The 12,574-nt window shown below is 40.7% G+C and overlaps 1 protein-coding gene across 1 annotated transcript in view; it reads right to left on the bottom strand.

Moving 5' to 3' along the window:
- Positions 1–7,977: 7,977 nt before the first annotated feature.
- Positions 7,978–12,574, bottom strand: part of CRISPLD1 (cysteine rich secretory protein LCCL domain containing 1) — a 43,048-nt gene continuing 38,451 nt past the window's right edge. Inside the window, exons 14-15 of the mRNA XM_066378859.1 lie at positions 11,587–11,717; positions 7,978–9,022 (exon numbers count right to left, since the gene is read on the bottom strand). Of these exons, the coding sequence (XP_066234956.1) occupies positions 8,971–9,022; positions 11,587–11,717 (183 nt within the window). The 3' untranslated portion in view covers positions 7,978–8,970. The remainder of the gene's footprint in view (positions 9,023–11,586; positions 11,718–12,574) is intronic.

The raw sequence follows: 12,574 nt of genomic DNA on the forward strand, positions 1-12,574 counted from the left end.
TGCATGTGCATGGCCGTAAGGGCCACAACTACTGGCTATACAATTAGATTCTGCAGAGAAGTAAAATAATGTGTGTTGGGCAGATAAAATGTATTATGCTCACTTTGTTAAAGATGCCGTCACCCAGGTGATATTAATGTGTGTTGAGAATCCTTGTAGCCTGGGGCTTGGTTTTGGGATTAAGCCTTTCCTACCCTTTTTGATGTAGGGTGGTACAATCCAATCATGCCTCAGAGGTGACCTTGTATTAGAGACTTCCCTACTTTGTATATTGGATTAGAGGTTGTGAAGCTACAGTATAAAGTGGGGGCAAAACGGGAGTTTGTGCTCTTGGTTTCTGAGGTTAGCATGAGAGAGCGGAGAGAGTAGAGCCAGCAGCGGAAGGAGGCCACGTGGAGGAGGCCAGGAAAAGCAGCCAAGACGGTGGAGTGCTGAGTGAGATACCAGTTTGTGTAGAGTTTGTATCTGGGATAAGGAAGGAGATGGGAACAGAGGTGAATAAGGCTGGTGAGCTAGAAACCTTTGATTCTAGGAAACTCGGATATGTCAGTGGCTTTGTGAGCACTAAATGTGACTGGGTTTTGGAGCCCAGTGTGTATTTTTACTTGCCCGCCGGGTGCAAGCTAGATTAAAGACTATGGCCCACCAGTTTTTGGCTCCATGGTTTCTTTACCGACTGTCCGAATCCAATGTGAACCTGCATGGGCCAGAATGCTGCTGTGATAGTGGCCCTGGCCGTGCCTCCTGGCTTTACATTTGGCGTAGTCTGTGGCAGGATTCGATACAGATCGGCAAGGAGCCTTTGAGTGGTGGAGTAGAGGACTGGCTAGTGTTAGGGTTCCCCATGGCTGTCCTTTTGGGGATTGTAGGCTGGTTGACTTTTACAGCCATGCGTGAGGAAACTGAGAGCTCTGTGGAAGAGGCTGCCTGGGACCTGCAAACCGAGCAGGGGAAGGAGCTGGAGCAAACGCAGGAGAAACCGATGCTGACCCTGGAGCTGGAGGAAGCGCTGGAGGAGGAGGCCAACCAGGTTTGCGAGATTCACCTGGAAATGGAGCAAAAGCTGGAGGAGGATTCAGAGGTTCGTGAGTTGCAGATTGCCCTGGATGTTGTGGAGAGCCAGCAGCGGCGGGAGGCCAGGGCTGAGGCTGAGGCTGAGGCTGAAGCCGAGTCCGGAGCTGCAAGGTCTGCGGAGCAAAAGGCGGCAGTGACCCGGGGTTCAAGCCCGGCAGCAGGAGCTGGTGTTTCTAGTTCCTCTTTGGAGGATGAGGAGAATCGGGCTGGAGTTGCAATCCACAGTCTCCATAAGATGAAAGCCCAGCTGGAAGCAGCACCTACTACGGCTCTGGTAGGTCTGCGATTTTGGGACACTTGGTTGAACGCTATCATGCTCTCCGGAGCAGAGATGGTAATGCTGACTGCCATTGCCACGTGCCCCTCTTTGGGACAGTGTAAGACCTGCCAGGATGGCAGGAATGAGGGGGGTGGCTGACGCCCCATGTGCGTGGACTGGTTTCCTGGACTACGACCGGAGTGGGCATTGGCTCCTTTGTTGGATGGACTTACGGATTACGGATTTTGGACAATGTGAAATACCCTGATGGGGGTAGGGGGTGGCTTTGCTGGAAGCACTCCCCTACCCCAGGAAGCTTTTCCCATGGCTAGAAAGAAGGCCGAGGACATTTTGCGCTTTGGGCTAAGTGCTCAGAGACTGGTGAAGTGTACCTTTGTAATTGTTGAAATTGTATAATTTGCCATGTTGTAATTTGTGTTGTGCCTAATTTCCTTGTACAGGGATGCGGGTGATGTAGATTGTGGGTAGTAAAGTGAGCATAGGGGTGGATTGTTGGGCAGATAAAATGTATTATGCTCACTTTGTTAAAGATGCCATCGCCCAGGTGATATTAATGTGTGTTGAGAATCCTTGTAGCCTGGGGCTTGGTTTTGGGATTAAGCCTTTCCTACCCTTTTTGATGTAGGGTGGTACAATCCAATCATGCCTCAGAGGTGACCTTGTATTAGAGACTTCCCTACTTTGTATATTGGATTAGAGGTTGTGAAGCTACAGTATAAAGTGGGGGCAAAACGGGAGTTTGTGCTCTTGGTTTCTGAGGTTAGCATGAGAGAGCAGAGAGAGTAGAGCCAGCAGCGGAAGGAGGCCACGTGGAGGAGGCCAGGAAAAGCAGCCAAGACGGTGGAGTGCTGAGTGAGATGCCAGTTTGTGTAGAGTTTGTATCTGGGATAAGGAAGGAGATGGGAACAGAGGTGAATAAGGCTGGTGAGCTAGAAACCTTTGATTCTAGGAAACTCGGATAAGTCAGTGGCTTTGTGAGCACTGAATGTGACTGGGTTTTGGAGGCCATTGTGTATTTTTACTTGCCCGCCGGGTGCAAGCTAGATTAAAGACTATGACTCACCAGTTTTTGGCTCCATGGTTTCTTTACCGACTGTCCGAATCCAATGCGAACCTGCATGGGCCAGGCGGCAGCTGTGTTGGTAGCCCTGGCCCTGGCTTCTGGCTTTACAATGTGATATTCGTCTTTATCTGACTGGTTATTTCAAGTAGGATAATACTTTCTATTTTAAAATGTAATAAAATGTGTACTGTTATAAATTCTATTTAATTCTCTTGCTTCTCTGCTCAAATGCTGAATACCTGAGTGTCTTTTGAGCGTATTAATATGTGTCATGTCATCGTATTATTCAAGTTGGACATTTCTGAATTCCAACCCTCTGTAGTTACTCCTACTCATCCTCTAGAGTCTAGAGCTAAGCTTCAATGTCAATTCCACGATAAAGTCGTCTTTTCTCTCCCCCATGAGGCCAAGTCCCACTTTAAAATACTCCCACCATACCATAAACACTTTCTCTATAACTGCAGTTCTACAGTCTTCATGGTTTGCAATCTATTATTTCTGTGATTATTTAATGTCTGTCTTGTTTACTAGGTTCTGATTTCCTGAGGGCATTTTTGCTAATAAATTTATCTATATTGAATAGCCAGTTCATAAGCAAATTATAGGAACTCAGTATTTTTGGAATGAATGGAAGCAGAAAGCTTTAGGAGGGGCTGTTTATTTGTTTCTCATTATATTGTTCCTGACCAAGTTGTTCTTATACAGATCTTTTTTTTTTTTTTAATTTTGTTTCAGGTTAAGAGTTCAGGTAGGTTGGGATTTAACATTTCTAATGTTATTTCAATCACTTCTAGCACTTTCAAATATTATTCATGCTTTCCACTTCATTTTTTCTTTTTTGTATTTTTCTGAAGCTGGAAACGGGGAGAGACAGTCAGACAGACTCCCGCATGCGCCCGACCGGGATCCACCCGGCACGCCCATCAGGGGGCGACGCTCTGCCCACCAGGGGGCGATGCTCTGCCCCTCCGGGGTGTCGCTCTGTTGCAACCAGAGTGTAAAGCCAGAAGCCAAGGCCAGGGCCACTATCACAGCAGCCTTCTGGCCTATGCAGGTTCACATTGGATTCGGACAGTCGGCAAAGAAACAGCGGAGCCAAAAGCTGATGGGCCATAGTCTTTAATTCTAGCTTGCACCCGGCAGGCAAGTAAAAATACACACTGGGCTCCAAAACCCAGTCACATTCAGTGCTCACAAAGCTACTGACTTATCCGAGTTTCCTAGAATCAAAGGTTTCTAGCTCACCAGACTTATTCACCTCTGTTCCCCATCTCCTTCCTTATCCCAAATACAAACTCTACACAAACTGGCATCTCACTCAGCACTCCACCATCTTGGCTGCTTCTCCTGGCCTCCTCCACTTGGCCTTTCTCTGCTCTCCTCTGCTCTCTCTTCTAATGATAATCTCAGGAACCAAGCGCCCAAGCTCCCGCTTTGTCCCCATTTTATAGTGTAGAAATCCAAACCCTTAATCCAATATACAAAATAGGAAAGTCTCTAATACAAAGTCACTTCTCTGAGGCATGATTGGATTGTACCGCCCCACATCAAAAAGGGTGGGAAAGGCTTAATCCCAAAACCAAGCCCCAGGCTACAATGATCCCCAACACACATTAATATCACCTGGGCAACGGCCTCCTCGTGTTATCTTTAACAAAGTGAGCATAATACATTTTATCTGCCCAACACAGAGCCACTCTAGCGCCTGGGGCAGAGGCCAAGGAGCCATCCCCAGCGCCCAGGCCATCTTTGCTCCAATGGAGCCTTGGCTGCAGGAGGGGAAGAGAGAGACAGAGAGGAAGGGGGTGGGGTGGAGAAGCAAATGGGCACTTCTCCTATGTGCCCTGGCCAGGAATCGAACCTGGGTACCCCACACGCCAGGCCAACGCTCTACCGCTGAGCCAACCGGCCAGGGCCTCCACTTCATTTTTAACATGTTCTTTCTTAAAACTGAGCTGTCAAGTACAGCCTAGTACAGGCTGTCTACTTTTCATCCTCATCAACATAGTCATAAATGTAGTTGACAAATAATTGTTTTTAATTAGAAAATTTTTAATAATTATTGAAAACTTTGTTTTCATAATTTAATGGTGTTGGGCAAATGAGTTTGTAAAATTTGTATTTTTTTAGTTTGTTCACTTTATTGTTAAAAAATGTCACTGGGCAGCCACGTGTGTGCTTGCCCTCAGAGCAGGGCAGTGGATTGCAAATTAGGCATTGCATTCTTGCTTGGGAGGGGCCTTTGTTTTGCTAATGTTTGCTGGAAGAGGGGTCTTTGTGGGCCCAGGCAGTTTTTGCAGAGAGAGTGGGAGAATGCAGGGTGCTGAAGAAGAAGCTAGTTTTGCAGAGAGAGAAGAGGCAGAAAGAAGCCATGCTTTGCAGAGAGAGAGAAGGGGATGCAGATGGGGAACCAGAGCTGAGGGGCTTTGCGAGCTCCACTGAGGCTGGTGGGGCCTTTGATTCTAGGAGGAACTGGAGAAGATTCTCCTGGTTGTGGAACCAGAGAATGCATCAGGCCTTTGGGAGCCCTGAATGAAAGGGAAGTGTTTTCCCTGTCTGTTTGCTCATTGGCCAGTGCGAGACTAATAAAGGAATGGCCCACCATTTTTTGGCTCCACTGTTTCTTTACCGTCTGTCTGAATTCATTGAGAACCTGCATGACCACGATGGTGGTGGCCACTGGCCATACAAATGGTCTAGTGCAAAAATGTTTGCTTATTAGCATTGCTTCATACTCTGATCATGTTGTGGGACGTGACATAGGGATTGGATGATCAGAGGAAAAGAGTCCCTAATTGCTAAGCCTAACAGAGTTCTAAAGACTTTGCCTGCTTCTTAAAATCTCAGACTGATACAATAGAGCTCCTAATTCCAACAAATTAGTGAAAAAGGATCAGATTATTTGACTAAACTGTTTCTTTAGCTCTTGAATATTATGGTGCCAGGGTTGAAGTATCATCTTAGATAAGTATTTAAAATTAACCTAAACAATGTAATTCTTTGTGCAATCAATTAGCTTAAATTCCAGATATGAAGTTGGTCTATTTGCAAAGGATGGCTCTGTTTCTTTCCTTAGCCCACTGTGGTCTTCAAAATCATTAAAATTTCTTACAATATTGAATAGGAAAACATACATTATAATATACCAATTATGTAATAGATTAAGAGAATATTTTTTGGAGAATTCTGCTTTACTTGAAATACACAGATTTATTTTATTAGATACAAACATTAAAGAAATATAAAAAATGTGGTCTGGTAAACTTCTAAAAATAAATTGATATTGATACTATTTTATAAGCATTGACCTGTTTTAAATACACAAATAGAATTTTGATTAATACTGTCATTAGCTATAACAATGTACCTTTTGCTGTGATAATATGCTATAATATTCACTTATGTCATCAAGAATAAAATTAGGGGTCACTGAATATTCATGTAGTAATATTGATCCACTGTGTCTTTGCAGAAGAGACTATTGATAAAGAGTACAGTACTACAATTCTCATGGAGTTTACCCTTAAATTTAAAGAACTAAACATAATAAAAGGCAGAATTTTAAAAATTAAGATGGTTAGCCTGACCTGTGGTGGTACAGTGGATAAAATGTCCACCTGGAACGCTGAGTTGCCAGTTTGAAACCCTGGGCTTGCCTAATCAAGGCACGTATGGGAGTTGATGCTTCCTGTTCCTTCCCCCTTCTCTCTCTCCTCTCTCTCTGAAAAATGAATAAAATCTAAAAACAAAATTAATATGATTAAAGAAAAAGGCATATTGCCTGACCAGGCAGTGGTGTAGTGGATAAAGCATCGGACTGGGATGAAGAAGACCCAGGTTCAAAACCCCAATGTAGCTGGCTTGAGTGCAGGCTGATCTGGTTTGAACACAGCTCAGCAGCTTGAATCCAAGGTTGCTGGCTTGAGCAAGGGGTCACTTGGTCTGCTGTAGCCCCCTGGTCAAGGCACATATGTGAAAGCAATCAATGAACAACCAAGGTGTCGCAACGAAGAATTGATGCTTCTCATCTCTCTCCCTTCCTGTCTGTCTGTCCTTATCTATCCCTCTCTCTGTCTCTCTCTCTCTGTCATAAAAAATAAAATAAAAAACCATATTAAAGAGCATTATTTAATTACCAGGAATAATAACAGGGGAATTCCTGGAGGATTTCCACATTGAATGCTGAAGGATAAGTATTGCACTATAAGAGATGTAGTTTCCCCAAGGTAAATAACAACAAAAATGGTTAAAATAATATTAATAAAAAACTGACATATATTGACCACATGCCATATATGTGATGCTCTTTTAAGTGCATTATAAATAATATGTCAATTAGTTCTTAAAGCAATCCTTATGAGGTGTTTGTCCCTTTTTATTCTTCAGGTGAGGTCACTGAGACAATGAAGTTAAGTAACTCAAGACCACATCTTGTGTAAAAGAGCTTAGAAGAGCAATATGAAACAAGCCTACAGAGGTCCTCAAGTGCTTTCATAAGGTGGTTTTGTTATATTAAATAATGGAAACTTATAGAAGAGAGTGATGTCAGTACAAAAATTAAGGGTGCATTGTAAAGGAAAGGAGATGAACAAAGTGAGCACACTCCAGCTAGAGACACTGAGATAGTTTGGGAAACTGATGATGGATATCTACACTATGGACAATACTAGAAATCTGACTGAATCGATGGGGCTTCCCCACTGGTGGGAAAATGAGAAACAGAAGTTGAAGCTGGCTAAAGTTTACCTTTCAATCATGCTATTTAAGAAGGTGCAATGCATCTTTTGGGGAAAAGATGTTCCCACAAAATCTTCTTTAAGTTTTGAAATTTTCAATGTGTAAGTGCTTAAGTTTTTTTTATTTTATTTATTGATTTCAGTGAGAGAGGAAAAGAGAAAGAGAGAGAGAGAGAGAGATAGGAACATCAATCTGTTCCCATATGTATCTTGACCAGAGATTGAACCGGCAACCTCTGTGTTTCCGGACAATGCTCCAACCAACCGAGCTATCTGACCAGGGCTAAGTGCTTAAGTTTTGAATACCTATATTATAAACCATTTAATTCCTGGCCAGTACTTGATAAATGATTATATGTGTTTTCTTTTTTTATTTATATTATCCATTTCTCTTGTTTTCCCTGACCTGTTTATAATTTATTATCTGCTCCTAAACACCTACTCATTTACTGTCTAAAAATATTGTTAAGTATCTACTACTGTCTTGTTGATTCTTTCATAATCACTTTATATCTTTCAGATTATTTCTTTCTACTTTAGAAATTCACTGAACACATTTTATTCAAATTTTCCCTTAATATAATATTTCTAAACTTATGATTGTCTTGCCTTTCACATACAATTACCTAACTAGTCAGGTTGACTTTGAAGACTTTTGGTATTAAAGATGTTATTTATATTAATTTCAATAGCCCCCAAATAAAAGACAATAATTTTATAGATGTAAAATGATTCTAAATCAAAACAAGGATGCAAAGGAAACTAAAAATAATACTTTGAAACACAATTATTTTAATATGTTTACAGAGAAAGAGTAAATTCACCAGCAGGAAAAAACAAAATTAACATTTTACAGATTTTTAGACTCAAAGCACAATAAATTTTTCATAGAAACAAATAGATCACCATTATAGGTACCATAATATGGCAACATTTATACACACAGCCATTTACCGTTAAGAAATTCAGTGGCAATGGTGATGCAATACATTGGTTCATCTTTGTTAAACATGTTCTATTATACTTCCTGGCCTGCAGGAGTATTTGCCAGGACACAAAAGAAAATGTGACGTCAGTGTGAACAGCACACAGAGAGCTCTGGCTGCCCATGCTTAGCCCTCATTTACTGTGTGATCACGAGGAACACATTCCGACCACCACCTTGACTTCATTCCCAGGGAATCGAACATTACAACAGATTTATTTGGATATTAAGGACTTACTTTATACAAAATAAGAAGTACAGCATCAGGACTTAATATCCTATATGCCTAAACTTAACAGGAGAGAAAAACTAGACAAGTAGTAAGTGGAAAATTATTGAGATTATTTGGAGTAGGTAATGGCAGAGTATTAAACTGGGGAAAATGTAATAGCATGGTTTCTTTCATTTTTAGTTATTATTTTTGTCATTATTGTTTTTAAATGCACCAGATGACTATCTGAGGGCCATTCACATTCAATGTTTAGATTCATGTTATTAGTGGCATATACAAAGCACCATGTAATATAACATATAAAATGTAGAACAATTGTGACTATGTAATTAACTGTAGAAATAACTGCTAAGAAAATATAGCAATATTTAACACAGGATTTCTAAAACCATTACATAATTCATTACTTTTTCCAAAGCTAATAATGTCCCATGTTTTATTTTACAGAGTTTGTCTATCAAGATTTATATGCATTTGGCACTTTGGGGGGAGCTGAAAATAGCTGCTATCTTCTGTACAGTAATGTTACAGTTTTGTACAAACTTCAGAAACACGGCACTTGGAACAGTCTCAACGAGTCTCCTCCCAGTGTGTTCCGTCTCACACGACAGCAAACACTCTGAATGCCTTTCCTCCTGGAGGGTTCTGTAAACTGCAAAAATACAAAAAGGAGATTGATGTCATCTCCATATATAATCCCTCAAATAAGTCATGTCTGTTCGCGACGGTCAGGAAAGCAGCTCTGTGAATGCAGATGGTCAACTTGCTTAGACTGCTGTAATTTACGGTTACTGGGAAGCCTGAGTGAGGATAACATAATTCTTTACATCTTGGTTGTATGCTGAGCTACATGTTTACCAAAGAAACTTAAGGTACATAGTAAAAATAGCAGTATTTTATATAGAAGTTGGCTGATTCCAGAACATTCATTTGTGTATTACCACATTTGATGGGAACAGAGCAGAGTTGGGCAGCTGTGATTCAATTACCCTGGGGGAATACTGAGATGCTGCTCTTCAGTACCGAGATCCAGGTTTACTGCCCCATGGACACGGTTAAAAATTGACTGCTAGTTAAAAAGATGGTCATATTTAAGAAGTACTCCTAATACTATCGTTTCCTAAGTCTGACAAAATTTAAATTTTATGCTATCATACTTATTTAATATTTTTAACATCTATGCTTAAAAAAAATCTTAGTGAGAAAATTTAATGGTCAAATCTGAAAAGGCCTAAGAATCATTTTATTAAAATGAAAATACATGTACACATGCACACACACAGCATGCAATCTCAATCTAGAGGTATTTTAAAACAAGTTAAAAGCAATACAGAATCATATATTTTACTCCTTCTTAAATTATTTATATTTTATTTGGCAATATTAGCCAAGGTGTGTTTTGTTTAAATGCCTAAAATTTAAAACAGATTAAAATGCCATTAACCATTATTTATTCTAAACAAATTTACACTTTTGAAGTCTTTACATTTTTGTGCAAAGTTTTATTTTCTTAATAAAAAAAAGGCTTTAGAGACCAACACAATAAATGGTAAGAGGGAGAAAGAGTCCAATTCCTTTGATATATTGATTCATGTACAAGGAAAGGGGAGAATTTCAGAAAGAGGATATCACAAGTGTGCACACACAACAGTCGCACGTGCCAGACTTTATACACAGGCAGATGGCCACTCAAAAGCCACTTTATTTATAGGACACAGAATGAATCACTTTTAGAAAGCAAATGTGTTTTCCCTGTACACAGTGATAATACTGGGGAAAATGATTTCTGAGCCCACTGACATATGAGTGCCAAACCCGAGCTCTGAGACTGACCAGTTCCGTGGCCTTGCGCATATCACTTAACCTCCCTGAGCCTCCCTTAACACATCTACCTGTAAATCAGGGTTGACAGAAATCAACTTCGCGGCGCTGTTGGGGGAGCGGAGGTAATATACTTCAAGTACCCAGAGCATTCTGGAAAATTCATAGCAGATTCTCAAAAAATAATTATTCTCAGTTTTCTTAGGCTGTCACCTGTCATCCTATTGTTTAAAAATAAATTTAAGAAATATGACAGGTAAATGAAACCACATCACCTACTTTAGCCTATAAAACTCAATATCAGAGTCCTGTAACTCAAGAATCTACTTTATATATCATATCTGCTTAAGGAGACCATAAGCCAGGCTATAAAATGTCCTTGATACAGTTCCTCTGAAAACAGATACTAAATACCAATCTGTCTTTTAATGAGGATGGCGCCCAGATGGTTATGTAGAAAGCAATTGAGAGCCAACCCTGCAGAGCACACCCTCTGGTGTCCTTCAGAGAAAAGTTACCCAGGCGTCCCCAAACTACGGCCCGCGGGCCGCATGTGGCCCCCTGAAACCATTTATACAGCTCCCGCCACACTTCCGGAAAGGGACACCTCTTTCACTGGTGGTCAGTGAGAGGAGCACTGTATGTGGCGGCCCCCAACGGTCTGAGGGACAGTGAACTGGCCCCCTGTGTAAAAAGTTTGAGGACCCCTGAACCCTTCCACTAGTGATTTTAAGAGCTCATTAAATATCTAAAAGCTAGGAATTTTCTGTGTCTATACAAAATACATGAGACTTAATATTACTTCCACCACAAATACCACTGATTTGACAAGTTACTATAGGTTCTTTTCTCTGAAATTTTATAAATACTTCATAAAGTAAGCTCCATGAATTTTCTCAAACCATCATAATACATAATACTAATGAGTCACAGACTATGAGATGACTTGAATAAGTTCATTTATGTCATATTAGGCGCCCAACATTCAATCAAAAAGAAAATTTGGTCCTGGGGAAAACCAGACTCATTGTTTCCGTCAAATACTTTGTCAGATAACTGGATTAGAGAAATATTCAGTGCCTTGCTCACCTAGAAAGAATTACATCTAAAAACTTAATCTAGAAAATCCAAAAGAGGATGAAAGATATTTCCTTATTATAAGATCAATTAACAAAAGAGCAGTTCTGACTTGTAATCCGATTTCCATTTTGATTTTTGTAAGCCTGCAGGAGACAGGCACCTTGGGTACTGTGGCCTCTCCCATCCCTGGAAAGCCTACGACTGCAATCCATAAAGGAAATACTGGCTCAGCCACGCAACTCCAAACCTGCATGAAAATGAACTGGTTGTAAAGCAAGCGTAAAGGATAGAGTCTATATAAAATTTAAATTTTACCTTTCTGAGAAGATTCCATTCTGAAAAGAAGCAGTGTAAGCCTTTCTTTTGTCCACAGGCATAACGTCAATATAACCACCATTATTTCGAACAACCCCAGCGTGGACCGCTGCTCTGCAGATACTGGACAGCTGAGGGACAAAGGAGAACTGCCATCAGAAAATTTGTGAACTCCTCCAGCTCCCTCTCCCATGGACTGCAGTCACTGACATCTGTCTCTCTGCGGGTACTCAGTGAGCCGCCACAGAATGATGGTGTTTTGTGTATAAAGGCATGTTTCAAAAGCCACAAGGTTAAAGCCACTTCTGAGCAAGTCTGAAGGCAGAGCTTAGGGACTGCTACAGTGCTAAGATCCCCTCACCATCTTATCTAGCAAACACAGGCCCGTCTCAAACAGCAGGTTTTTTCTATTGTCGAAGCAATAAAATGCAACTTAGCTTCTTTTATCTCTACATGGGTCTATTTATCATTCTTACGTTTCAGCCTTTGCTAGTCCCTACTGGAGTTCACAGGTTGGGTTATTGGTATCTCATTTATCTTCAGTTTTGACTTATAAACAGCTCAAACATAGTTCTGTATATCTGTATGGTCCCTTTCCAAAAATACAGTTATATTAATGGGGAATATTTTTCTATTATATAATGTAATCTCAGAAAAAATTTTCCCAGAAATGTACCCCCCCCTCAAAAAAAAAAAAAAAAAAAAAAAAAAAAAGAACAGTCATGGCCCCCACCTAGATTTGTAGAGTCTATCATCACCCTGGTTTAAATGGTCTGACTTGAGTGAGGTACCTGGGAAGTTCTATGATCATTATATTGTATCAGTTATATATAATCTGAATTGAATGGGATTTCTATGGAGAAGAAAATTGTTTCAAGTCTAACACTTTCAAATTTTTAAAACTCCTGACTTCTAGAAGTCAGTTTTTACCTTTGAGTCCATCAAAGTCTTCTCCAGATTTTAACGTTTGCTCTACCCAAATGTGCTG

Source organism: Saccopteryx leptura, chromosome 3 (assembly GCF_036850995.1).
Source record: "Saccopteryx leptura isolate mSacLep1 chromosome 3, mSacLep1_pri_phased_curated, whole genome shotgun sequence".
NCBI classification, from domain to species: domain Eukaryota; kingdom Metazoa; phylum Chordata; class Mammalia; order Chiroptera; family Emballonuridae; genus Saccopteryx; species Saccopteryx leptura.